Here is a 25,693-nt window from a genome sequence, read left to right as displayed (position 1 = left end):
ATTTTATGACCCGTGCCATGAGTGAATAATGTGTCTAAGCAGTTGAGATCATGTTGCTACATGAGTACGCTGCTGTGGTGCGGGCAGCACTGGACACAGTTGTGTGGCTATTCTGTTGATTTTGACCAGGGCAACACTTGGGCGCAGTTGAGTAGCTGTCTGTGTCCCTCTTCTGTTTTCAGGAAGAGATTTCGAAGTATGATAAGATCTGCGAGGAGGCGTACGAGAGATCCAAGGATGAGAAGATCATGCATATCAAGCACTGGCTGGACTCGCCCTGGCCCGGTGAGCAACAACATAGACACAGCCGTCTGTCCATCCATCCGTCCGTCCATCCATCCATCCGTCCAACCATCTGTTCATCCATCCATCCGTCCAACCATCTGTCCATCCATCCATCCGTCCAACCATCTGTCCATCCATCCATCCGTCCATTCATTCATTCAGCTATGTTCATCTTCCTATCCATTTGTGTAGTCCTTCATTTATTACTTAATTTGTGCATCCATTCATCCCCCCATCCGTTCATGTATTCATTTGTGCATTTGTTTGTTCCTTCATCCATTCACTTGGTTCTTCATGTCATCTGTCCATCCATTCATTCATTCATTCCTTCATTCATGTGTTCACTGTTACAGGGAGTCCTATAACTCAGGCATCCCAGGCACTATTCTCTGTCCTGCAGTATTATTGCAGTGTGGAGTAGTGGTTAGGACTCTGGACTCTTGACCGGAGGGTCGTGGGTTCAATCCCAGGTGGGGGACACTGTTGCTGTACCCTTGAGCAAGGTGCTTTACCTAGATTGCTCCAGTAAAAACCCAACTGTATAAATGGGGAATTGTATGTAAAAATAATGTGTAAAAAATAATGTGATATCTTGTAATGATTGTAAGTCGCCCTGGATAAAGGTGTCTGCTAAGAAATAAATAATAATAATAATAATAATACAGCATGTGTTCAGTATGCTGGCCCGGGTTTCGCATGCAGAGCTTCACATCACATTGAAATGGATTCCTCCTTCTTTGCTTGAAGAAGTTTCTTATTTGAATTGTAATAGCGAGACGGTCGGTATTAATAGCTGTGCCAGCGATGCAGAACAGTATGTTCGTGTGCGTTTCTCGGTTTTAGAGCTACGTTGTGATTTTGTTTCCAGGTTTTTTCACCCTGGATGGCCAGCCCAAGAGCATGAGCTGCCCCCACACGGGGCTGAGCGAGGAGGACCTGACTCACATCGGAGAGGTGGCCAGCTCTGTACCTGTGGAGGACTTCACCGTTCACGGAGGTGACCGACGCAAACCACCACCCTCTCTGTGTCTGTGTCTTCCTGTCTCTCTCTCTCTCTCTCCTCCTCCGTCTCTGTTTCTCTGCTTGTCTATTGTTGAGAACCTCATGTTGAGAACCTCACCCTTCACTGGTATTGTTTGTGTGGGGGGGGGGGGGGGGTCTCGTCTGTAAACCTGCTCTGGTATTGTGGGTGTGGCTCTCGTCTGAAACCCTGCTCTGGTATTGTCTGTGTGTGTGTGTGGGGGGGGGGGGGGGGTCTCGTCTGTAACCCTGCTCTGGTATTGTGGGGGTGTGTGTGCACGTGTGTGTGGGGGTCTGTCGTCTGTAACCCTGCTCTGGTATTGTGGGGGTGTGTGTGCGTGTGTGTGTGTGTGGCTCTCGTCTATAACCCTGCTCTGGTATTGTGGGTGTGGGTGGGGGTGTGTGTGTGTGTGTGTGTGTGTGTGTGGGGGGGAGTGGCTCTCGTCTATAACCCTGCTCTGGTATTGTCTGTGTGTGTGTGGGGGGGGGGGGGGGGAGGGGGGTCTCCTCTGTAACCCTGCTCTGGTATTGTGGGTGTGGGGGTGTGTGTGTGTGTGGGGGGGTCTCTCGTCTGTAACCCTGCTCTGGTATTGTGGGGGGAGGTGCGTGCGTGTGTGTGGGGGGGGGGGGTCTCTCGTCTGTAACCCTGCTCTGGTGCTCTGTGTGTCTGCAGGTCTGAAGCGGATCCTGAAGAGCCGTGCAGACATGATAAAGTCCCGCACGGTGGACTGGGCGCTGGGGGAGTACATGGCTTTCGGCTCCCTGCTGAAGGAGGGGATCAACGTGCGGCTCAGTGGGCAGGACGTGGAGAGAGGCACCTTCAGGTGTGGGGGGGGGGGAAGGGGGTCAGAAACACACGGACCATTTAACCAGAAATGCACATGTTTTAAAAGTGTTAATGGTTGAACGTTTAGATACTTTTTATTTTTAATGCAAACCTGACAAATACAGAGCAAGATCCAGATGAGCCCCTGCTCAGGTCTGTCCTGCTAAGCGAAGCCTGTGATCTACCCGCTCTGCACGGGGAGGGGGTCGTGCGTACAGTGCATGTCCTGTTCCGTGTCTTCAAAAAGACTTCTATCTCAACATTTTTTGTTATTTAATTTCTCTAATAGTATTTCTAAACTTTTAACTATTGAGTTTGTTTGTTTTTTTTGTTTTTTTTTCCTGGAGATATGGATGATTTAATGCTTGTTTTTTTTTCTATCTCTCCTCTCCTCTCCTCTCCTCTCCTTCACCTCTCTCTCTCTCTCTCTCTCTCTCTCTGTCTCTCTCTCTCTCTCTCCCCTCAGCCATCGTCACCATGTGCTGCATGATCAGAATGTGGATAAGAGGACCTGCATCCCCATGAACCACCTCTGGCCCAACCAGGCCCCCTACACTGTGTGCAACAGCTCCCTGTCTGAGTACGGAGTGCTGGGTGAGTCCCTAACCCTAACACAGTGTGCAGCAGCTCCCTGTCTGAGTACGGAGTGCTGGGTGAGTCCCTAACCCTAACACTGTGTGCAGCAGCTCCCTGTCTGAGTACGGAGTGCTGGGTGAGTCCCTAACCCTAACCCTAACACTGTGTGCAGCAGCTCCCTGACCTATACACACTGTGTCTAATCAAGCTGGTGTTAAAACCTGAAGGAATGGGTGAAATTGCTCTGCAATAGGAGTTTATTTCAAACCCTGTTGTAAACGTTCTAGGTGTATTTCCTGCACACGCAGGGCTGTGATACAAAGAGTGCAAGAGAAGAGAAGGCACACTCTTGGTTTGTTATAATTATTACTACCGCTGTTATTAATTGCTGTTTCTCTCTCCCTCCCCCTCCCCCTCTCTATGTTCAGGGTTCGAGCTGGGCTTCGCCATGGCCAGTCCCAATGCGTTGGTTCTGTGGGAAGCTCAGTTTGGGGATTTCAACAACACAGCCCAGGGAATCATCGACCAGTTCATCTCCCCGGGCCAGGCCAAGTGGGTCCGGCAGAACGGCATCGTGCTGCTCCTGCCCCACGGCATGGAGGGCATGGTAAGAGACCGAGCCACTGCATTGCACACAGTGACCCCACAGCCACTCAACCATTGCACACAGTGACCCCCACAGCCACTCAACCATTGCACACAGTGACACCCACAACCACTCAACCATTGCACACAGTGACACCCACAACCACTCAACCATTGCACACAGTGACACCCACAGCCACTCTCAACCATTGCACACAGTGACACCCACAACCACTCAACCATTGCACACAGTGACCCCCACAGCCACTCTCAACCATTGCACACAGTGACCCCTGAGTCACTCTCAACCACTGCACATAGTGAACCCACAGCCACTCTCAACCATTGTAGTACGGGGGGGTGAGGGGGGGGTGAGAAACGAGTCAATTGAAGCTACTAGCTATACTGTGTAGACGTTGCCTGAATTGGTGCATGATCTTCTACTGGTCAAGATGCGATTGTGAGTGACTGAACCATTTCTATTTATTTAACCAGGAGATTAACCCACTGAGGTCGAGGTCTTGGAAAACAATAAAAAAAGACGATTTACAATGTGTGAAAAAAAAAAAAAAAACATCGTGAAGTATAAACAACACACAATAAAAACTTGTGTGGTTCAAACTTTACAGAGTTTAGAGAGATCAATAAGGCGTGTGTTTGTGAAGGGCTGCAGGAGAAGCATTGGCAGGAGGTTCAGGGAAAGAAAGATGATCAAATTCCATCTTCACACTGTGATGAAAACAGTTACACGTCTTCGGGGGGGGGTCGATGTGCAAAAGAGAATTCTCCCGTTGTGCGTTCGAACCCTCAGAGCAGCAAAATATTACTGATTGATTGATTGATTGATGGATTGATTGATTGATTGATTTCTCCAGGGCCCCGAACACTCCTCCGCTCGGCCGGAGCGCTTCCTGCAGATGTGCAACGATGACTCGGACATGTTTCCGGTGAGTGAAGCTCAGCACGGGTACCAAGAATCATCCCGCTTTCAGAGCTACGGGAAGAGGAGGAGTCCCTCGTGGTTTATTTGTTCTGTTTTGATTGAAGATTTTGCGGTCTCTGCAGTAGGAGTCGTATTCACATCCCTGTTTTTATAGCACTCACAGGACACTAACTGATAACACGCAGGAAGACCGCAGACCTTGGTTAGCCTTTCTTCGTGTGGCTTGTATCGATGTCATATTAAAGCCTGGACTGGAGGAAACAGCTTTGCAATAGGAGTCTTATTACCATGCCTGATGTGAACTTGATAGGGCTGTCTGATGGGTGTCTTCTGCACTGTACTGTATGTAGCTTATTGAGCTGTAAGTGACTCTGCAGCAGCAGCAGTTGTTGATGAAGCATAGTTCACCCCCTAGTCTCTAAGTCGCTGTGGATAAAAGCGTCTGCTGAATGTCTAATTAATGATGTATCTTAAGTGTTCTGTGGCTACCTCCTGTGCTGTATATGAGTCTCCATTTGTGTGTTTTTTTTATAGAAAATCACGGATGATTTTGCAGTGCGCCAGCTGTACGACTGTAACTGGATCGTGGTGAACTGCTCCACCCCAGCCAACTACTTCCATGTGCTGAGACGCCAGATCCTGCAGCCCTTCAGGAAGCCTGTGAGTGCCAGCGGCCCTGCCTCGCACGTTTTATTGGGCGGTTTCTGTTTTATAATGCTTTTTATTTTTTATTTTTTTATTTTCAACGTTTTGGCAGGGCCCTTAGTTCACACAAACTGCTTTAAAACTTCTAAATATGTAATAAAAAAGTCATGACAAGTGGATTAGATATATCTAACTGCTAGTCGTAGACAGACATGCCACTGCTTAACAAAATATATATATATATATATAATGTATATATCTTTGTTATAAACTTACAGGACTAATTCATGCTGTTTGTAAGTTCACGAGTACAGCTCTGGCCAAAAGCATTGCATCCCTTATAGAATGAACTGATTCTGCTTCATGAAGTCGAATGAAACCTGCTGCATAATGTTACGTTCACATATTGAACTGCACACCGCTTTGCAGTTTTCCCGTATACTAAACAGAAAACTGACAAAAATGTGACATTTCGAAATCTAACATGAAATGCTACTGTACTACTACTGTGGCTTCCGGTAGACTCTCTTTTTTTTTTCATTTTGCGATTTATCATTTTGTAGTTTCTCTTTGATTTACATGATGTTAAATAAAAGATCTAAATTGTGTCATGTAATTATTTTTTTTTCAATCCTAAAATTTTAGGGGAAGTTAAACTTTTGGCCCAGCTGTGTGCACACAGCAACGTTATTAGTGGAGCTGCTGCCAATAGTTTCCAATGGGGGGCGTGACTTCACTAAATTTCTGGAAGTGTCTTCACATAGTTTTTCTTTTCCAGCTCATCATCTTCACACCCAAGTCTCTGCTTCGTCACCCTGAAGCCAAGTCCAGCTTCAACGACATGAACTCAGGTGAGCCGCACGACCTCCATCACCGCCAGCAGGGATGCGAGTAAGACTCCCGCTGCACAGCAGTGTGATCCAGTCCTGGTTTCACCAGGAGTTTAATAATCAGACACACCTGAGCTTGTTACCTAGACACACTGGGGCTGATCAAGCTGCTAGTAAAACTTAACCTATTGCACTAATATGTCACTGTAGATATAACTATAACTTGTTGTAATCCTAACTTGTTGCATCCTAGTTCATATTTTATTCTTGTAGTATTATTTGCACTCAGTGTAAACTACACTGTGTTTAAATATGAAGCTTGCATTGTAACCCTGTACTGCCCTGGAACACCTGTGAGTCACCTTGGATAAAGACGTCTGCCTGATAAATAATAATAATGTTTGTTTGTTTGTTTCTCCACAGGGACTGACTTCCTGCGGCTGATTCCGGACGTCAGCGCAGAGTCGCGGAGCGCGGCCTCGGTGAAGCGGCTTGTGTTCTGCACCGGGAAGGTTTACTATGAGCTGAATCGCGAGCGAACGGCCCGTGGCATGGAGGCCGACGTCGCCATCGCCAGGATCGAGCAGGTCGGTGCAGCCGCGGCGCTGAGGCAGAGCTGCACCAGCCCATTATTCCATTCATTGATTGGTTTATTATGCTACTGTCATGTGTTATGCATGGTTTGTTACTGTATATCATGTATGATGCATTTCTCTGTATTTAAAGTATTATGGATTTTCTTGTTATTACTGCATCTTGTAAAGCGCTTTGTGATGGTGGTCCACTATGAAAGGCACTATATAAAATAGATTGATTGATTGATTGATTGATTGATTGATTGATCGGATCACTCTGTGTGATTGATTGATAGTGACTGTGTGTCTGCAGTAGTGACTGTGTGACTGCAGTAGTGACTGTGTCTGCAGTAGTGACTGTGCATGCTGTGTGCAGTAGTGACGTGTGTCTGCAGTAGTGACTGTGTTTGCTTGCTGTCTGCAGTAGTGACTGTGTTTGCTTGCTGTCTGCAGTAGTGACTGTGTTTGCTTGCTGTCTGCAGTAGTGACTGTGTTTGCTTGCGGTTTGCAGTAGTGACTGTGTTTGCTTGCGGTTTGCAGTAGTGACGTGTGTCTGCAGTAGTGACTGTGTTTGCTTGCTGTCTGCAGTAGTGACTGTGTTTGCTTGCGGTTTGCAGTAGTGACTGTGTTTGCTTGCTGACTGCAGTAGTGACTGTGTTTGCTTGCTGTCTGCAGTACTGACTGTGTTTGCTTGCGGTTTGCAGTAGTGACTGTGTTTGCTTGCTGTCTGCAGTAGTGACGTGTGTCTGCAGTAGTGACGTGTGTCTGCAGTAGTGACTGTGTTTGCTTGCTGTCTGCAGTAGTGACTGTGTGTGCTTGCTGTCTGCAGTAGTGACTGTGTTTGCTTGCTGACTGCAGTAGTGACTGTGTTTGCTTGCTGTCTGCAGTACTGACTGTGTTTGCTTGCTGTCTGCAGTACTGACTGTGTTTGCTTGCTGTCTGCAGTAGTGACGTGTGTCTGCAGTAGTGACGTGTGTCTGCAGTAGTGACGTGTGTGCTTGCTGTCTGCAGTAGTGACGTGTCTGCAGTACTGTGTTTGCTTGCTGTCTGCAGTAGTGATGTGTCTGCAGTAGTGACGTGTGTCTGCAGTAGTGACTGTTTGCTTGCTGTCTGCAGTAGTGACGTGTCTGCAGTAGTGACTGTGTCTGCAGTAGTGACTGTGTTTGCTTGCTGTCTGCAGTAGTGACGTGTGTCTGCAGTAGTGACGTGTCTGCAGTAGTGACGTGTGTGTGCAGTAGTGACTGTGTTTGCAGTAGTGACTGTGTTTGCTTGCTGTCTGCAGTAGTGACGTCTGTCTGCAGTAGTGACTGTGTTTGCTTGCGGTTTGCAGTAGTGACTGTGTTTGCTTGCTGTCTGCAGTACTGACTGTGTTTGCTTGCTGTCTGCAGTAGTGACTGTGTTTGCTTGCTGTCTGCAGTAGTGACTGTGTTTGCTTGCGGTTTGCAGTAGTGACTGTGTGTGCTTGCTGTCTGCAGTAGTGACTGTGTGTGCTTGCTGTCTGCAGTACTGACTGTGTTTGCTTGCTGTCTGCAGTACTGACTGTGTTTGCTTGCTGTCTGCAGTACTGACTGTGTTTGCTTGCTGTCTGCAGTAGTGACGTGTGTCTGCAGTAGTGACGTGTGTGCTTGCTGTCTGCAGTAGTGACGTGTCTGCAGTACTGTGTTTGCTTGCTGTCTGCAGTAGTGATGTGTCTGCAGTAGTGACGTGTGTCTGCAGTAGTGACTGTTTGCTTGCTGTCTGCAGTAGTGACGTGTCTGCAGTAGTGACTGTGTCTGCAGTAGTGACTGTGTCTGCAGTAGTGACTGTGTTTGCTTGCTGTCTGCAGTAGTGACGTGTGTGTGCAGTAGTGACTGTGTTTGCAGTAGTGACTGTGTTTGCTTGCTGTCTGCAGTAGTGACTGTGTGTCTGCAGTAGTGACTGTGTGTGCTTGCTGTTTTGCAGCTGTCTCCCTTCCCCTTCGATCTGGTGAAGGCGGAGGTTGAGCGCTTCCCCAATGCAGAGCTGGTGTGGTGCCAGGAGGAGCACAAGAACCAGGGATACTACGACTACGTGAAGCCGCGCATCCGGACCACCATCAACCGCGAGCGGCCCGTCTGGTAACCCCACCCTGCTTTCTCATTCCCCTCCTCCTCCTCCTCCTCCTGCTGCTATTGGTGGGGGTTGTATTGGTATTGCTAGCATCATTGCGATTAGTGTTATAATTATTTTTTTTTACTGTGTTAGTATTAACTGTTTCAAAAAGACGCAAAAAACAGGTCTCTAGCCGAGAAAACCATTCAATGGCCGAGTGAGACCGATAGGAGCTGAGAAGCCGAAAAAAAATAAAAATAAAGGGCGTATCTCATGAATACTGATAGACCCGACACCACATAGAGAACACGGACATAAACAAACAAGATAGCTGCTTCCGCATCCAGCTCACATTTGCAGAGCTTTTTTTAGATGTTATAGTAATAAAATAACGACTTGGATCGCATTATTGAGGAGTTTGGTGATAAAACGAGTGATCAAGAGATGATTGATCGGTATGTACTATTATTAAGAGGCATTTGAAAAATATAGCAAACGGGGTGGGGCGGGGCTGGAGATGCAGTACTGAGTGTCCTGTTGATATGCAGTGCCTTTTAAACCTGTTTTACTGTGAAAAAAATACTTTTAAACAGCGCGTCTAAAATAAACTGCGCGTGTGAAAATAAATTGGACCTGACGCGCCTGAGACGTGCTGAATAAAAGGACCGCTAAGGGTTATATCATTTTGTTATTACTTACACCTCTCTCCCTTCTCGCTCTCCTCTCTCGTTTCGTCCTCAGGTATGCAGGTCGTGACCCCGCCGCGGCCCCTGCCACCGGTAACAAACACACTCACCTGCAGGAGCTGAAGCGCTTTCTGGACACAACCTTCAACATGGAGGCCTTCAAGGGGCTGTCCTAGAGGAGTTCCCCCTCCCCCTCCCCCACACTGTCCACGCTCAGTCTTCAACGTGGGGGCCTTCGAGGGGGCCCCCCCCCACACACACTCTCCACACTCTGCAAACTCGCCTCCACTGCTCCTGTCAGCCTGTCCATCCGCCCAGAAAAAATAAAACTGCAAACGAAGACCTAAGGTGTGATTTGAAGCTCTTGGAGCTTCGGTTTCGTTCCCCTCGACAGTGTCTGCTGCCTCTAGAGCCTACGGGACATCAGCACTGTAGTCTGTGCATGCTACTGACTTCTCACATCCTGCTCGTGAATCATCTGTATTAATATTATTGATATTATTGTTTTGTTTGCTTTCTTTTCAAAAACAAAATTTATATTACGATGGGATAGAATTAAAAGAAATTTAAAAACGCATGAAAAAAAACCCAAAGAAAATATGACAGATGGATAAGACTTTTTTCGCAAATCAATCAGTCATTAAAATCTACCAATGCAGAATTAAAAAACAATACATTAAAAAATAAATCATGTGAAGGTTAGAACGAACAGACCGGCCACTGGGCAGGCAGAGGTGTCTCCTGCTGCCTCTCCTTCCACGACCTGAAACGCATCGTTTTCATGACGGAAGATCATGCATTTACACACACAGAGTACACGTGAGCTGTTAACAGGCAAATCTAGCTATCTATCTATATCTATCGATTGGATAGAGAGAGAGCTGTCTATATATAGATGGATATAGAGAGATATATCTATATTTCGGAGTGCAGTTTGTACATTTTGTGAATTAGGGAATTTTTTATTCGAGTGCAAAATAGAAAACTCGTACAAAAAAACAGAACAGAAAACAAAAAGTAAAAAGTAGAAGAGTTGAGTTGACAGGATTTGTAGCGAGGGCCTGGATTGAAATCCGTGCAGCACGGCTGCCATGGAGCAGAAGAGGAAAAATGAACCGGCGCTTTCAAAACAAAGGAAAAACAAACAGGTTTTCGAATCTGTAAGAGTTGTGCCGTTGCCTGCATGCTTAAAGACGGCTTTGATTTGAGGTCTGGGTTACAGAGCGGTTCACAGCGTGTGTTTATCACCGGTACAGCTCTGTGTGTCTGTCCTCAGTGTCGCCCCTGTGCCAAACCCAAGAGAAACTAAACAGGGCGGCTTTAAAGGAAAATAAAAGATATCAAATAATCACCACTCGTGTTATGAAAAGATCTCTCTGGGATAAAAGCTGATTTTATTTATTTTCATATATAAGTGATTTAAAGGTGTCTTTTTTTTTGTTTGTTTTTTTTTTATTGTAATTCTTTTTCCTTTTTTTTTTTTTTTGTGTTGCTTCATTCAATAAAGGCATTATCTTCTCCACCGGCATCCGTGTGAATTTGTCTTGCGCTACTGTCGATATTGTATACCAATAATTAGCTAATTAAACACCTCCCCTCAGAGTGTATTTACAGAAAAATGCAGAGAGAATGAGGCTGCATGTATTTACACAGTGTTGTTTATTTGCATGGATAACACCACAGTGTACAGCACACAGTTACACACATACAGGAGTTCTGTGTAGTTGATTGGAGGCAGTGATCGCTTGAGAAAATGAATCTGCATCCTCCCTATACCTTACCCTTCCAAGCAATACAAGTCAAGAAGCTTCATTAAATCATGAAGTTAGTGGATATTAGTATTTATTTATATATATTTATATCAAAGAATAAAATGTAACATGAACAGAAAATCAAAAGCATCCTGTCTCTGTCTGTGTACTGCATAGTCATGTATGCATTATCTGTTATTTCTTCTCCTTCATTCAGGTTTTAAAATAATCATTCATTATATATTAATATTGCCCCCTCTTTTTTAATGATTTATTCCCAGTCAATCATACCGGTTTAAAATTTGGAAGTAGTTTAGGGTTGTCAGGGAGTAGCTGTATCTTTAAATGTTCTTTCAGGCCATTTCTTTTTGACCTCGTGGAACCCTTTTGGTCGGGTCACTTTACCCCCCGGTTCAGTTATCAAACCCAGACCCGGACACTGGCATTCAGAGGCTGCGTGTTAACTGGCTGGCTGGGATTGCCTGCTGTTTTAATGTTTGCTTTTCAAATCCGCGTAGGAGTGGTAGATAAAATCATACAGGTCCCCTGCTGAACGGGAGCGCTTTCTTTCACAGTACGTCTCCAGTACACTGTAGAGTTTACCTGAGAGAGGGCGAGAGAGAGGGGTGGGGGGTGAGTACTGTGTTGTAAGTCCTGTAAGAGTAACAAGGCTCACGTCTCTAATTCAGTTCATGGAGCTAGCAGTCTTTCGGAGCGGTTCTGTTGCTCCAACGGTGAGTTGTTACATTTTTGTTTTCTATAGAGCTGCTTTGAGCTTGTCTGGAGAACCCCAAGCCAGGGCACTGAACATCCTTCCTCATGCTATTCAAATCACGGGACGACAGACAGACAGACAGACAGATAAGGTATGACTATTGGAGTAGCAGGAGCCACAACCATGCAGAATGATTATACCAAACAATCAAGATGGGCTGAATGGCCTCCTCTCGTTTGTAAACTTTCTTATGTTCTTATATCAAGGGAAATGTGAAGAACACATTTTTTTTTAATAAATGACATTCGAAGCAGACTCTTGTATCCACTGACGCTGTCAGTGTTTCCACACCTACAGCAACAGACCCCCCAGAACACCACATGCCTTCTCTGAGTTTGGCTTACCGACTGTGAAGTGCTGTTTTTGCAGGAAGTTGTGCATGTTCCAGATCTCCTGCACCAGGTCCTTGTTACCGAAGGTGAAGTACATGATGTCTCTGCTCGCCTTGGAGGCCGCCATTATCTGGATGAGAGCTGGAGGAAGAGGGCAGAAAGACCAGTCCATCATGTTGCTGAAAGGACATGAGGAGCTTCATCTCAGGAAAGTTAGTCTCTGCTGAATTCTGCCGTTCTGATTTTAGGCTTAACATACGTAACTATTAAACACTCAACAGCGCTGAATTTAAATAAATTCAATGGCAAATGGTTTGACTAGAAGTTCTTTCTCAATGTCTTCAAATGAAGACAACTTTGTCAAGGGAAAGTGTGTTTGTGATGCCGGTGCCCACACTCACTCATGTCTGTGTAAATCCATTAACGTGCTTGTGATGTCATTCACTACATAGTCAGTGATGTAACAATCTGCTATTGCTTTGTTTAACCCTTCAGGCATCGTGGTATTGAGTCTATTCATCCATTTATTTTCCTTATTTATATAAATACAAATGTGCTGAAACTTCCGCACCTTTCAGCTTGATGTCTCCATTGAAGGCTCCACAGCCCCAGTTCCCAGTCGCCACAGGGAGGTAGCACTGTGCTTGAACTCGGGGTTTGAACCCACAGTACGCCTGGGAGAGACAAACACAAGAACAGCACGTGGTCCATTACAGAACACAGACACTCTCAATCGGCTGGACATGTTCACTGATATGAGAGACAGGGTCAGCTGGACATGTTCACTGATATGAGAGACAGGGTCAGCTGGACATGTTCACTGATATGAGAGACAGGGTCAGCTGGACATGTTCACTGATATGAGACAGGCTTGGCTGGATATATTAAGTTCTCTATGAAGCGTCACAGAGGCCCGCAGCCCCACCTTGTTGAGCTCTCTGTCCACGTTTTTCATCTCAAACTGCTGCTGTTCATTTTTGAATTTGATGGCGTCGATGGCAACGATCTTAGTGCAGCGTCTCATCCACCTGTCCCTGCGTGGATCAGCAAGAGGAGACCGAGATCACACACTGAGACACTACACACACAGACAGAGGTACATACGCACACTAGGGAGGGATAGTGAGAAGTGTGTTTACCTGTCTGTGGTGTCTGTGTGAGGCCCGTCCCAGCTGTACGTGTCGCTGTAGCCGGAGTACTCGCTGTAGCACTGGGGCCCTGGAGAGATGAGAAACACTGAGACAGAGACTCTGAGAGAGAGAGAGAGAGAGAGAGAGAGGCAGGCAGAGAAGCAGACACACACACACACACACACACAGACACAGACAGACACACACACACACACACACAGACAGACACAGACAGACACACACACACAGACAGACACAGACAGACAGACACACACACACACAGAGGGTATTGCCCCTTCTAGCAGAGCTGTACCGGTGATGCACAGCGCGTCACAATCGCCCAGCTTCTCAGTGAAGAGTCGAGACACGATGAGCTCCGTGTGGGTCAGGAACCGGATCTCCTCCTGAATCAGACCAGAACCCAGAACCCCCCCGCCGACCATCGCACAGGCAAAATCAACCTGCAACAGAACCGAACCGAGACACAGACAGACCGAGTCAGAACAGAACACAGAACCAAATCCACCGCACAGGCGAAATCAACCTGCAACAGAACCGAACCGAGACACAGACAGACCGGGTCAGAACAGAACACAGAGCCAGAACCACCCCCATCGACCATCGCACAGGCGAAATCAACCTGCAACAGAACAGAACCCAGAACCAGACACTCACACCCACACTCTCTCACTCACCTGGAGCATTCCCGTCCCATCCTTCTCAATTGTGCCCTTTGAAGTGATGTGAAGTTTACTGATCTTGGAATCACAGCTGAAAGAGGAGGAACAAAAACATTTGAATAAACGGCATCTCCCCTTCCCTATACTGACATACTAAAGAAAAAACCCACCACTAACCAGACAGACAGACACAGTGTGCTGCCGTATCAGGACCTCTATCTCCGCTGAGCAGTATATCAGTATGTAATGCAGACCTGGAGGTCAATTATCATTACAATTGCAATGACAGAAGGGGTGGGTCACTGAAAGCGGCTGAAGATACGAGAAGGAGGATCGCTCGGTGTGACACACATGGGACTGAGAATGATTCAGCTTGGAAAGGGGTGTGCTTGAACTGCAGTCCATCAGTCATGTGGTCTCATTGCAATTCCAATTATGCAGGTGTGCCAAGACTCCACTACCATTACAAATTACACAATTCCGATTGTAACTGGACCCCAGGGCCTGATGCAATGCCAATGGGAATAAATCTTGTATTTATTATTTTGATATAAACATGACATTAAAGTGTTCTATCCTGCCTGACCTGTTGTTTGACGAAGCCAATGTATTTATGAAGAAGAAGGAGGTGGTCAAATACTACGACTACAACCACTACTAATAACATAAGGCAGTTCTTGAAAGACACGAGGCTCGCTGCTCACCGTTTCCAGTCACATCGTCCCGCAAGGCTTCGTCTCTCGAACGTCACCAGACCCTGCGGAGGCTCCTCTATGTGAGAGGAGAGAGGAAGCACAAGCAGGGTCAGTTCACTGGTCTGGCCCCTAGAATCAGAATACACGTGCAGGGTCATTTTGTAACTTTCCTACATGCTTTTCCCATGGTTAGTGTGACTTGGTTTACCCTGGTTTAATATGCTTTACTACACCTATCTGGGCTTCACAGTGCTTAACCTATTATTTACCATGCTTTCACAGTTTAGTACACTGTGCCGTGCTTTCAGTGTTTATTACACTGTGCTGTGCTTTCCCTGTGTTTATTACACTGTGTCGTGCTTTCCCTGTGTTTATTACACTGTGCTGTGCTTTCGCTGTGTTTATTACACTGTGCTGTGCTTTCAGTGTTTATTACACTGTGCTGTGCTTTCACTGTGTTTATTACACTGTGCTGTGCTTTCGCTGTGTTTATTACACTGTGCCGTGCTTTCACTGTGTTTATTACACTGTGCCGTGCTTTCACTGTGCTTATTACACTGTGCTGTGCTTTCACTGTGCTTATTACACTGTGCCGTGCTTTCACTGTGTTTATTACACTGTGCTGTGCAGTACCTGTAACACTCCTGAAGTACTGGAAGATTGTCTTCAGTTTTTGTTGCTTCCTTTTTGAACTTTCTCCAAACAGCCTGTTGAGAAAGATTTTCTTTATTCATACAGTGCACTGCATTACTGAAAGGCTGGTCTGGTGCATTAACATGAACCCGCTAGCGCCACCTAGCCCCCGAGACTGGAGCCCAGACCTCCAGTGGAAGCTGAAAGGCTGGTCTAGTGCATTAACATGAACCCGCTAGCGCCACCTAGCCCCCCAGACTGGAGCCCAGGCCCTGCAGCAAGCTGAAAGGCCGGTCTAGTGCCACCTAGCCCCCCAGACTGGAGCCCAGGCCCTGGAGGAAGGTGAAAGGCCGGTCTAGTGCCACCTAGCCCCCCAGACTGGAGCCCAGGCCCTGGAGGAAGGTGAAAGGCTGGCGTCTCGCTGTCTCTGACCTGTTGAAGTTGATGTCGGGGTAGTTGCTGTACTCGGCTCGCGGGTGGGTGGAGTTACGGTGAGGGAAGGTGCAGAAGAAGGCGTTGGCCAGGAGGCAGGAGATCTGTTCCTGGGACAGGGTGAGGGAGTGAGACGTGCCCTGCTTCAGGAGGGGGATAGCCTGGGAGAGAGAGAGAGAGGGTGAGATACAGATGGAGATATAAATCAGTACATAAATAGGACACAAAATGAAAATGAAACATGTGAAATGTTACTTTGGGGCAGATGTCTGGTAGCTTGAGAGCCAGTTCAGCCATGGCCTTCACAACTCTAAACAGCTCACGCTTAGGCTCCTCAGTCTGTGGAGAGAGGGAGAGGAACTGAATTGAACTGAATGACTTTATTATTATTATTATTTATTTCTTAGCAGACGCCCTTATCCAGGGTGACTTACAATTGTTACAAGATCTCACATTATTTTTACATACAATTACCCATTTATACAGCTAGGTTTTTTAATGGAGCAATCTAGGTAAAGTACCTTGCTCAAGGGTACAGCAGCAGTGTCCCCCCACCTGGGATTGAACCCACGACCCTCCGGTCAAGAGTCCAGAGCCCTAACCACTACTCTACACTGCTGCCCACTTTAACATGGAGAAAGACTTCTAGTCAAAACGTTAGTCATTGAATTTAATATGTTTAAAAATTTCTAATGCTACCAACCTCAAAGTATTTGTGCAGCGCATCAAACTTCCACTCGGTCTTGTAATTCACATTGTAGGACTTGATCACCTCCTGCAGAAGACAGTCCAATGAGACAAAATACAAAACTAACATGAAGACCTGGAATAATGCACTAGACCAGCCTTTCAGCTTCCTCTGGAGGCCTGGGTTCCAGTCTGGGGGGCTAGGTGGCGCTAGTGGGTTAATGTTACTGCACTAGACCAGCCTTTCAGCTTCCTCTGGAGCCCTGGGTTCCAGTCTGGGGGGCTAGGTGGCGCTAGTGGCTTAATGTTACTGCACTAGACCAGACTTTCAGCTTCCTCTGGAGCCCTGGGTTCCAGTCTCGGGGGCTAGGTGGCGCTAGTGAGTTAATGTTACTGCACTAGACCAGCCTTTCAGCTTCCTCTGGAGGCCTGGGTTCCAGTCTGGGGGGCTAGGTGGCGCTAGTGGGTTAATGTTACTGCACTAGACCAGCCTTTCAGCTTCCTCTAGGTTCTATTCTGGTAAATGACCCGTTCCCTCCCTCGTTGCTTTCTCTTACCTCGATGGTTTCAGATTTAGTGACATTTGACAGCTTGCTGAGCTTCTTTTTTATCAAATCCCAACGAAGTTTTTCGTCACTCCCAAACTAAAAGGAAAAGGATAAAAGACGAAAAGATGTCGTATTGAAAGACAGTTTTCCAACCCTGAAGAAGTTTGTGACTTGTCGGTCGCTGCGTGACTCTCCTACCATCCCTTGCTTGTTGAACGTGTTCCTCGTGGAGTTTGGCATTTTAACGTGGTCACTGTTCCACAAATTGGATCCAGGCTGCGGCCGCAGCTTCTTGTCCTTTTTGAAATCCAGAAGCTGCCCAGGCAAAAAAATAATAACAATAATAACTAGAAGTTGCAAGCAACTTTACAGCTTGCAAAGAGTTCTTGTGACATGTAAGCATTTTGATTGGTTGCCATTCACTCAGTTGTAGAAATCACTTTCCATAGGCCTTTTTCTTTTTGTTTGTTACAAACTTGACATTAATAGTAACAGCATAAGCTATACGTACAGTTCACTTCAGGAATGTACATCAAACATGGGTGAATGAATAAGTATATCTATGTGGTGTGTGTATAAACCTCCTTATTGTACAGTTTCATATTGGCATTCGACCCAATTCAGAAAAGCAACTTTCAGTAGAGTCACATGGAACTGCAAGCTTTGACTAAAATTTCTCTATGCTTTGCACATAATAGGCATCTGACATTTACATTCATAAATTGATTCTCTCTCTCTCTCTCTCTCTCTCTCTCTCTCTCTCTCTCTCTCTCACAGCCTGGGCCGTATGGTTTTCACCTCAATAGCGTCACAATAATTTCCACAGCACACCCCTTATTTTATGTATGTGTGTATGTAGTCATGAATTGTGTCTATATGCTTGTCTATCAGGCTTGGCTTTTTGGTTTTGTGTCCTTCCTTGCTTCCCTCACCGTCTCCAGTGCTGCTCACACTGTCTGAGCAGGTCTAAAAAACATTCAGGAGCACAACAGGATTGCAGAATCGCTGTGGTGTATATGTTAATGAGGTGACGCCTTATATTGTGTGCTTCGTTGAGAGGGTAGATCTGCACTCAGAATGACAAGGCATTCTAAACGTTTAAACCACAGCAGAATCGAAGTGTGTTCACATCAGCCTTCGTCTGTGTTTTATTCAGATTTAACAACCTGTAATACGTTTGTAGGTGTGGGTTGGCTGGTAGAACGAAATACACTCTCAACTTGATTGGCCACCATTTAGAAACATGCAGAATAATATTGTGTTAGCCTACCATGTCAATGAAACTAAGTCAAGTAGACAAACTCTTCGGCTAGTCCCTTCTTTCGCTAACAATATAAAATATATAGCAGACTCTCGAGTGTGGGGTGGCTGTATTGGATGGTAAGCTAACTCAGTGAATGCCTTACGTTGATGAGCACGGTGTGCCTGGGTCCAAACTGCAGCTCTCCTGGGTCCTCTCTGTACTCGAGGCCTCTCCTCATCAACGCCAGCTCCTCCCCCAGCCACACTGCCCCCCCGCTGGGGCTGACCCCCCCTCCCCGGGGCACCTCCACTTCCATCGGCTCCTCCCTCTCTCTCATCGGCTCCTCCCTCTCTCTCTTCGGCACCTCCACTTCCATCCGCTCCTCCCTCTCTGTCCTCGGCTCCTCCCTCACTCTCCTCGGCTCCTCCCTCTCTCTCCTCGGCTCCTCCCTCTCTCTCCTCGGCTCCTCCCTCTCTCTCCTCGGCTCCTCCCTCTCTCTCCTCAGCTCCTCCCTCTCTCTCGTCGGATCCTCCATCTCTCCCTTCGGATCCTCCCTCTCTCTCCTCGGCTCCTCCCTCTCTCTCGTCGGATCCTCCATCTCTCTCCTCGGATCCTCCATCTCTCTCGTCGGCTCCTCCCTCTCTCTCGCCGGCTCCTCCCTCTCTCTCCGCGGCTCCTCCCTCTCTCTCGTCCGCTCTTCCCTCTCTCTCATCCACTCCTCCCTCTCTCTCGTCCGCTCCTCCCTCTCTCTCGTCCGCTCCTCCCTCTCTCTCGTCCACTCCTCCCTTTCTCTCGTCCACTCCTCCCTCTCTCTCGTCCGCTCCTCCCTCTCTCTCGTCCGCTCTTCCCTCTCTCTCCGCGGCTCCTCCCTCTCTCTCCTCGGCTCCTCCCTCTCTCTCCGCGGCTCCTCCCTCTCTCTCCGCGGCTCCTCCCTCTCTCTCCTCGGATCCTCCATCTCTCTCCGCGGCTCCTCCCTCTCTCTCCTCGGCTCCTCCCTCTCTCTCGTCGGATCCTCCATCTCTCTCGTCGGATCCTCCATCTCTCTCGTCGGCTCCTCCCTCTCTCTCGCCGGCTCCTCCCTCTCTCTCCGCGGCTCCTCCCTCTCTCTCGTCCGCTCCTCCCTCTCTCTCGCCGGCTCCTCCCTCTCTCTCCGCGGCTCCTCCCTCTCTCTCCTCGGCTCCTCCCTCTCTCTCCGCGGCTCCTCCCTCTCTCTCCGCGGCTCCTCCCTCTCTCTCCTCGGCTCCTCCCTCTCTCTCCTCGGATCCTCCATCTCTCTCCGCGGCTCCTCCCTCTCTCTCCTCGGCTCCTCCCTCTCTCTCGTCGGATCCTCCCTCTCTCTCGTCGGATCCTCCCTCTCTCTCGTCCGCTCTTCCCTCTCTCTCGTCCACTCCTCCCTCTCTCTCGTCCGCTCCTCCCTCTCTCTCATCCACTCCTCCCTCTCTCTCGTCCGCTCTTCCCTCTCTCTCGTCCGCTCTTCCCTCTCTCTCATCGGATCCTCCCTTTCTCTCGTCCGCTCCTCCCTCTCTCTAATCGGCTCCCCCCTCCTCTCCCCCTCCTCTCCCCCTTTCTTCTCTTCCTTGTCCCTGTCGCTCTCCTCTTCAGCAGCGGACTCCTTTGGGGGTGGCTTGCTGTTTTCTCCCCTTGGTAAATCCCCTGGCTCCTGGGGCCCGGACGACGGTGCGTGGTTTAACAGCTCCCGCATTTGGATGCTGTCGTTTCTGTCTCTTGTGTTTTTCAAAGACATTCCTGTAAAAAAATAAAAATAAAATAAAAAAAATCAACCAGTTTGATCACTTTTCAAGTTTCAATCAGCACTTTCATACTAAACTTGCAGCGGTGGGGGTTATAGATATCATTTACAAGACCTGACACCAACAAAGTAAACAAACAAATGAACACGTGCACATAGATGCTGTCTTTCTCTCCTGGCAATACTTACCTGCATAGCAACAGCTTAAAATGTTTAAGAATTGACTCATAAGATATCATGATATAAATATTACAAGAAAAAGGTAATGCAGGAACACAACAATGTGAATAACTGATTTAAAAAAAAAACACGATATCAGGACGTTTAGGACAAAAGCCCTCCTTCAGCTGTGTGGAAAGGAAACGCAGCGCGGTACACTTGGTATGCTTCAAGAACTCTGTGGTTAATGATTGTCAAAATGAAATGTTCTTCCCAGAGGTTCCCAAGTGAACTGCGCTGTGTTTACTGCTGTTTCGACTCAGCTGAAAAAAGGGATTTGTCTGTAACACCCTGCAATAAATAAGGGGGGGGGGGGGGGGGGGGCGCGTGTAAATCGTCTTTACACTTAATGAATTGAACCCCTTCCTGTTCACATATGTATGCATGGTGCTGTTCCCTTCTGGACACCATAGCACTCTGCCTTTAATGCACTTTAATTTATCTGCTCCATATTTCAATGTATTTAATCCTGCACTGAACCCAATCTGTAGTATCTTGTATTTCACTTACACTCGTATCTAACCCTGATGTAACTATCAACACTGTTCTCTGCTCTTGAACTGCCCCGATATCCAATCGTACTGTGTTTTGTATTTGCTCTTATTAGGACTGAAGTCATTGTATTTTGTATCTTGCTCTTAATTGTACTGTAATTCTTGATCTGTATTTTTTGTATACAACTGTGAGTCGCCCTGGGTAAGGGCGTCTGCTAAGAAATAAATAATAATAATAATAATAATAATAATAATAATAATAATAATAATAATAATAATAATAGAAAGTAAGTTTACTACATCAACGCACCGCCCTGTATTTGTAAAACGACGTCAAATTGCTTCGACTTGCCTGTCTCTCTCGCTCCATTTCATGGAACTAGTTTTCAATTACTTTTGGTTTCATTTTCCACGAAACTCAACGTTGCTGTTTTTTGAAGTAAAGATTTGAAAAAAAAAAAAAAACGCTGCTTAGTTTTGTGACATTATAGCGCCACTTAAACACCAGCACTTACCGAATGCGTATAATAATAATAATAATAATAATAATAATAATAATAATAATTCTCTATACTCGAGTCTGTTTCTACCTGCGTTATTATTGCATACGTACCTGGTTCTTAGTTTCGCAGAACGTCCTTTTAGGCTGGGCGTGCACGGCCGCCTCCAAACACGACAAACTTTACTAAAACAAGCGCAGTTTGTACTAAAATATGCCAGGTTTTTCCTGAAGCGAAACTTTTACTGCCACCAACACGGAGCGTCTTTGCAATGCAAGCACCAGCCCTACCGAGAGTGTGAGAGGAGCGCTCAGCCAATAGCAGAGCAGGGTCAGCGGGCAACACTGAAAGCGAAACGACATGCGCCATAATAACCTGTTTATATTACAGCGTGTATGTAGAAACAGGCAGGACATCCACATTAACTCCTAAATAGAGATTCGGCGTGTAAATGAAAGCGTTGTTCTGTTTTCACTGGACTTGAATGTGTTCTTATCACTGCAGTTCGTGTCCCGATGCATTTGTATGTAGAAGCTGCAATGTGAACAAGGTCTCCCTGCTTTCGTTGTGATCTGGTCGAGCGCACAGCAAGCTGCTGAAGCGCGTTAGTTTGAGTGATGCGGTTTAAAAACGAAAAAAAACAGAAACTGCTCTGAAATGAGGATGTCGGAGACAGCAAGGGGTGGTGTTTGAATGCGTTCTTCACTCAGATTGCGTTGCGGGATATTTCTGCACGTTTAATTGTATTTGTGTGTGTGTGTGATCGCCTCGCCCAACACTGTGTTCTTTGACATTGTGTGCAATGGAGTTCAACACAAAGACACTAGGTGGCGCCACACTCCAGTGTTCCGATCCCTGAAACCCGTATCGATTGAGACTGGAAATGCAATGAAAAAGAAAAGCCTCTCATTGATCAATTCTGCATTCTACACATTTTAAAATATATTCTAAATATGATTACCAAAAAGGGGGAAAAATAAATAGTCATGCAAATAGTTACAATATTCTAATATAATTCTTATATAATTTATATGTATTAAAATGATATATACATATTCTGAACTGACACGATGAACAACAATATTCCATGTTCATAAGCATTATTCAGAGTTTCATAAATAGCGTGTTAAAAAATATCTGCCTCAAATAGGCTCGAATGAATGCACCTGCAACAGAGAGAGAGAGACTTGACTTTTAATTTTACTTTATTTTCATATAATTATGAAATATATTTCATATAATCAAAATAACACAACCCCCCCCCCCCTATACAAAAAAAACCCCTTAACCATACACACAAATCAACTTCAGATTTTTAATTTTTAGAAATTAAAACTCAGTCGCTCTCCATCTAATTCACACAAAACATCATTACAACACCACGCCTCCTCAAAACTCTCCAGATCATGCATCAATTTGTAGTGATTATAATCCAGCTGAACTCTGCATTTCACCAGCATGTTAAACACAGTCATGACATTCTCATCCCCATTCACTTTCTTTCCTGCTTTTCTACACAGTCAGTTTAGCCTGGCCTAGCAGGAAATTAGCTAGTTGGTCAATGTTTTTTGTTTTTCTCTTATACCTTATACCATAAATAAAAACTGTCCCAAGAGAACCGGGATCCAGCAGGATGCTCATCAATCACTAGAAACACTTCACGAAGAAAAGTCGTTGATAAACTGGAAGCTCTATGTTTTAATGGCGAGCTATTTGAATTATTAAAATAGTGAGCTGTTATTGTATGAGTTTACTTTTCATCTTCTTTATATAATATATTCTCATAAGGTTTCAAAGAATTAAAACAGCAGGCAAACAAAAATAACTGATCAATGTTGCTGTTTGTGTCTCTCTCTCTCTCTCTCTCTCTCTCTCTCTCTCTCTCTCTCTCTCTCTCTCTCTCTCTCTCTCTCTCTCTCTCTCTCTCTCTCTCTCTCTCTCCTATCATTTGAAGCATGCATATCGTTAACATAGGGGCAGCAGTGTGGAGTAGTGGTCAGGGCTCTGGACTCTTGACCGGAGGGTCGTGGGTTCAATCCCAGGTGGGGGACACTGCTGCTGTACCCTTGAGCAAGGTACTTTACCTAGATTGCTCCAGTAAAAACCCAACTGTATAAATGGGGAATTGTATGTAAAAATAATGTGATATCTTGTAACAATTGTAAGTCGCTCTGGATAAGGGCGTCAGCTAAGAAAGAAATAAATAAATAAATAAATAAATAAATAAATAAATAATAACATGTTCACCTCTATCACATAGCACACGTCACCACTCTCTCTCTCTGTGCGTGTGTAATACGAGACGACTGTATCTCTGCTAATTTACACATTGCACGTTGCCATGGTGATCTTTGTTCTCGTCACAACCGGTCTCTACTGCTGCAGTGACGTAAGCAGAAAGCTGATCTACGCGAGCTGCTAAAAAAAAAAAAAAAAAAATGACCCTGTTCCGTGAATTGCTGCCGTGCGCGTCTAATGTGTGCACTGCAAAACAAATAGACAGGTACAAAATACACCCTGAGGTTACAAAACACGAAGCACACACTTACACGAAACGGATTCGTTTGACGTGCAAATGGTTTCTGTCCGATCTGTTTGTAACACGGCTGGACGGATTGAGGTTCTGAGAGCGGTTCTGTCCGATCTGTTTGTAACACGGCTGGACGGATTGAGGTTCTGAGAGCGGTTCTGTCCGATCTGTTTGTAACACGGCTGGACGGATTGAGGTTCTGTCCGATCTGTTTGTAACACGGCTGGTCGGATTGAGGTTCTGAGAGCGGTTCTGTCCGATCTGTTTGTAACACGGCTGGACGGATTGAGGTTCTGAGAGCGGTTCTGTCCGATCTGTTTGTAACACGGCTGGACGGATTGAGGTTCTGAGAGCGGTTCTGTCCGATCTGTTTGTAACACGGCTGGACGGATTGAGGTTCTGAGAGCGGTTCTGTCCGATCTGTTTGTAACACGGCTGGACGGATTGAGGTTCTGTCCGATCTGTTTGTAACACGGCTGGTCGGATTGAGGTTCTGAGAGCGGTTCTGTCCGATCTGTTTGTAACACGGCTGGTCGGATTGAGGTTCTGAGAGCGGTTCTGTCCGATCTGTTTGTAACACGGCTGGACGGATTGAGGTTCTGATAGTTGGCGCTCGGTTGGCATGTGTTTCTGTTTCCAAAACGAAAAACAACAGAGAAAAAAAACGGGGGGGGGGTTATAATAGTGTCAAAGGTCAGACCACAACCCAATGCCACCCATATGCTGCCGCGTGGCATGGCATTGTGGGTAAATTCTCTTTGATTGGGTTAAATAGACAAGAGGAGCAGGAGAGATGGACTGAAAGAGAAAGGAGGAGAGGAGAGGAGGGAGTAGGCAGCAGCCCCCCCCCCCCCCCTCCCCCTCAGACGCCGATGGCTGCCCAGGAATGTTCTTGGCTGCGCGGAGTGTCGCAGTCACTGCAATGGAATGCACTGCGCTGAACCCAAAACATAAGATTGACTTAAAAAGGCTAGCAAAACGCAAGCAGCTCTCAACCTTGTGTGTGTGTCTGTATCAGTGTGTGTGTGTGTGTGTGCGTCTGTCTGTGTGTATCAGTGTGTGTGTGTGTGTATCAGTGTGTGCGTGTCTGTCTGTGTGTATCAGTGTGTGTGTGTGTGTATCAGTGTGTGTCTCTATCAGTGTGTGTCTGTATCAGTGTGTGTGTGTGTGTGTGTGTATCAGTGTGTGTGTGTCAGTGTGTGTGTGTGTGTGTGTGTATCAGTGTGTGTATCAGTGTGTGTGTGTATCAGTGTGTGTGTCAGTGTGTGTGTGTATCAGTGTGCGTATCAGTGTGTGTGTATCAGTGTGTGTGTGTGTGTGTGTGTATCAGTGTTTTAATGATAATATTAATAAGAAGCCTCGCATTGCAGTCCAGTCTGTTACTGTATTTAATGACTGCAGAGAGACAGAGGGAGGGGAATCAGGCACCGATATGAAGTCACAAGCGGCGGCGGGATCTGTGTCTGTTTCCACAGCAACGTGGGTGTCTGCCTCGGGCGCGCTAATGAGCCTGAAAGCCCGACAGTGAGACAGCCACGCACCGCGAACAGCGATTATATACATGCATACATGCGTACATGCATGAATACATACATACATGCATGGATGCATACGTACATACATGCATGCATACGTATATACATGCATTTATTTGATTACCTAACCTTATTTAAAACATAATAGTAACTGCAATGCTTCCACCCATCGCTATTTCCACGTGTCATGCTGTATTGCCTAAACGATATAATTGCAGGTATAATTATGTCACATTTTAAACACACACTGTACTAGGGATGGGCGCGGCTCACACATCTTTATAGAAAAAAAAGCAAAGAGATGCCAAGGTCAGAGCGGATTTGATTTGAAAAAGTTAGCAGTGGGCTCCGGGAATACTCAACTGAAATGCATCGTCACTTCCTTTCTCTTTAACTATGTTGTTTTGATAACTTACTCTAATTTCGTTAACCACAAAAGTTACGTCTCAATGTAACGCATCAAATGACATCCGTACATACAGCTTGCGTGCGGATTGTTTACACAGAAAGATGTCTTTGGTACTTGATGGGTTAACAGAGATGGTCTATATTGAAATGAATTCTGCATTGAAAGCAAGACTTTATTATTATTATTATTATTATTATTATTATTATTATTACTGACGTGGCCTAAATGTTTTTGTGTTTGTTTTTGTTTTATGAATAAAATTCACCCACAACTATAAAAATACAAATTTGTCAAAGAGTTTGATACGTT

The 25,693-nt window shown here is 46.1% G+C and overlaps 2 protein-coding genes across 4 annotated transcripts in view; one reads left to right on the top strand and one right to left on the bottom strand.

The window, feature by feature from the left end:
• LOC117397804 (2-oxoglutarate dehydrogenase complex component E1) overlaps window positions 1–10,563 on the top strand; it is a 38,268-nt gene extending 27,705 nt beyond the window's left edge. For all 3 annotated transcript variants that reach the window (XM_059019525.1, XM_059019527.1, XM_059019526.1), the window contains 11 exons: window positions 183–285; window positions 1,154–1,282; window positions 1,979–2,129; window positions 2,598–2,725; window positions 3,136–3,314; window positions 4,168–4,239; window positions 4,770–4,895; window positions 5,659–5,731; window positions 6,134–6,297; window positions 8,227–8,381; window positions 9,097–10,563. In XM_059019525.1, coding sequence (XP_058875508.1) covers window positions 183–285; window positions 1,154–1,282; window positions 1,979–2,129; window positions 2,598–2,725; window positions 3,136–3,314; window positions 4,168–4,239; window positions 4,770–4,895; window positions 5,659–5,731; window positions 6,134–6,297; window positions 8,227–8,381; window positions 9,097–9,217 — 1,401 coding nt within the window. In that variant the 3' untranslated portion in view covers window positions 9,218–10,563. The remainder of the gene's footprint in view (window positions 1–182; window positions 286–1,153; window positions 1,283–1,978; window positions 2,130–2,597; window positions 2,726–3,135; window positions 3,315–4,167; window positions 4,240–4,769; window positions 4,896–5,658; window positions 5,732–6,133; window positions 6,298–8,226; window positions 8,382–9,096) is intronic.
• Window positions 10,564–10,676: 113 nt separating this feature from the next.
• Window positions 10,677–19,456, bottom strand: LOC117397847 (poly(ADP-ribose) glycohydrolase-like). The gene is made up of 15 exons (XM_059019528.1): window positions 18,111–19,456; window positions 16,903–17,019; window positions 16,714–16,800; window positions 16,173–16,244; window positions 15,725–15,808; window positions 15,470–15,630; window positions 15,038–15,111; window positions 14,414–14,480; window positions 13,725–13,800; window positions 13,343–13,490; window positions 13,039–13,117; window positions 12,825–12,933; window positions 12,471–12,573; window positions 11,912–12,040; window positions 10,677–11,395 (listed from the first exon to the last, which is right to left on the bottom strand). Exons 1-15 carry the CDS (start codon window positions 19,434–19,436, stop codon window positions 11,283–11,285), a joined length of 2,745 nt encoding a protein of 914 aa, XP_058875511.1. The 5' UTR covers window positions 19,437–19,456; the 3' UTR covers window positions 10,677–11,282.
• Between the last annotated feature and the right edge of the window lie 6,237 nt (window positions 19,457–25,693).

This window comes from Acipenser ruthenus, unplaced genomic scaffold, assembly GCF_902713425.1.
Source record: "Acipenser ruthenus unplaced genomic scaffold, fAciRut3.2 maternal haplotype, whole genome shotgun sequence".
In the NCBI taxonomy this organism is placed as follows: Eukaryota; Metazoa; Chordata; class Actinopteri; order Acipenseriformes; family Acipenseridae; genus Acipenser; species Acipenser ruthenus.
The sequence above is the reverse complement of the archived record's forward strand: the minus strand, read 5'-3'. Positions and strand labels throughout refer to the sequence as shown.

Bases quoted from the DNA above. Each gene is read 5' to 3' on its own strand.
- LOC117397847 (XM_059019528.1), bottom strand. From the start codon at position 19,436: ATGAGAGAGAGGGAAGAGCGGACGAGAGAGAGGGAAGAGCGGACGAGA. The intron at 12,574-12,824 runs GTGGGGCTGCGG...TGTCTCTCCCAG, and splicing joins TGGACAGAGAGCTCAACAAG to GCGTACTGTGGGTTCAAACC. The intron at 12,041-12,470 runs GTGCGGAAGTTT...CTCTTCCTCCAG, and splicing joins TGGAGACATCAAGCTGAAAG to CTCTCATCCAGATAATGGCG.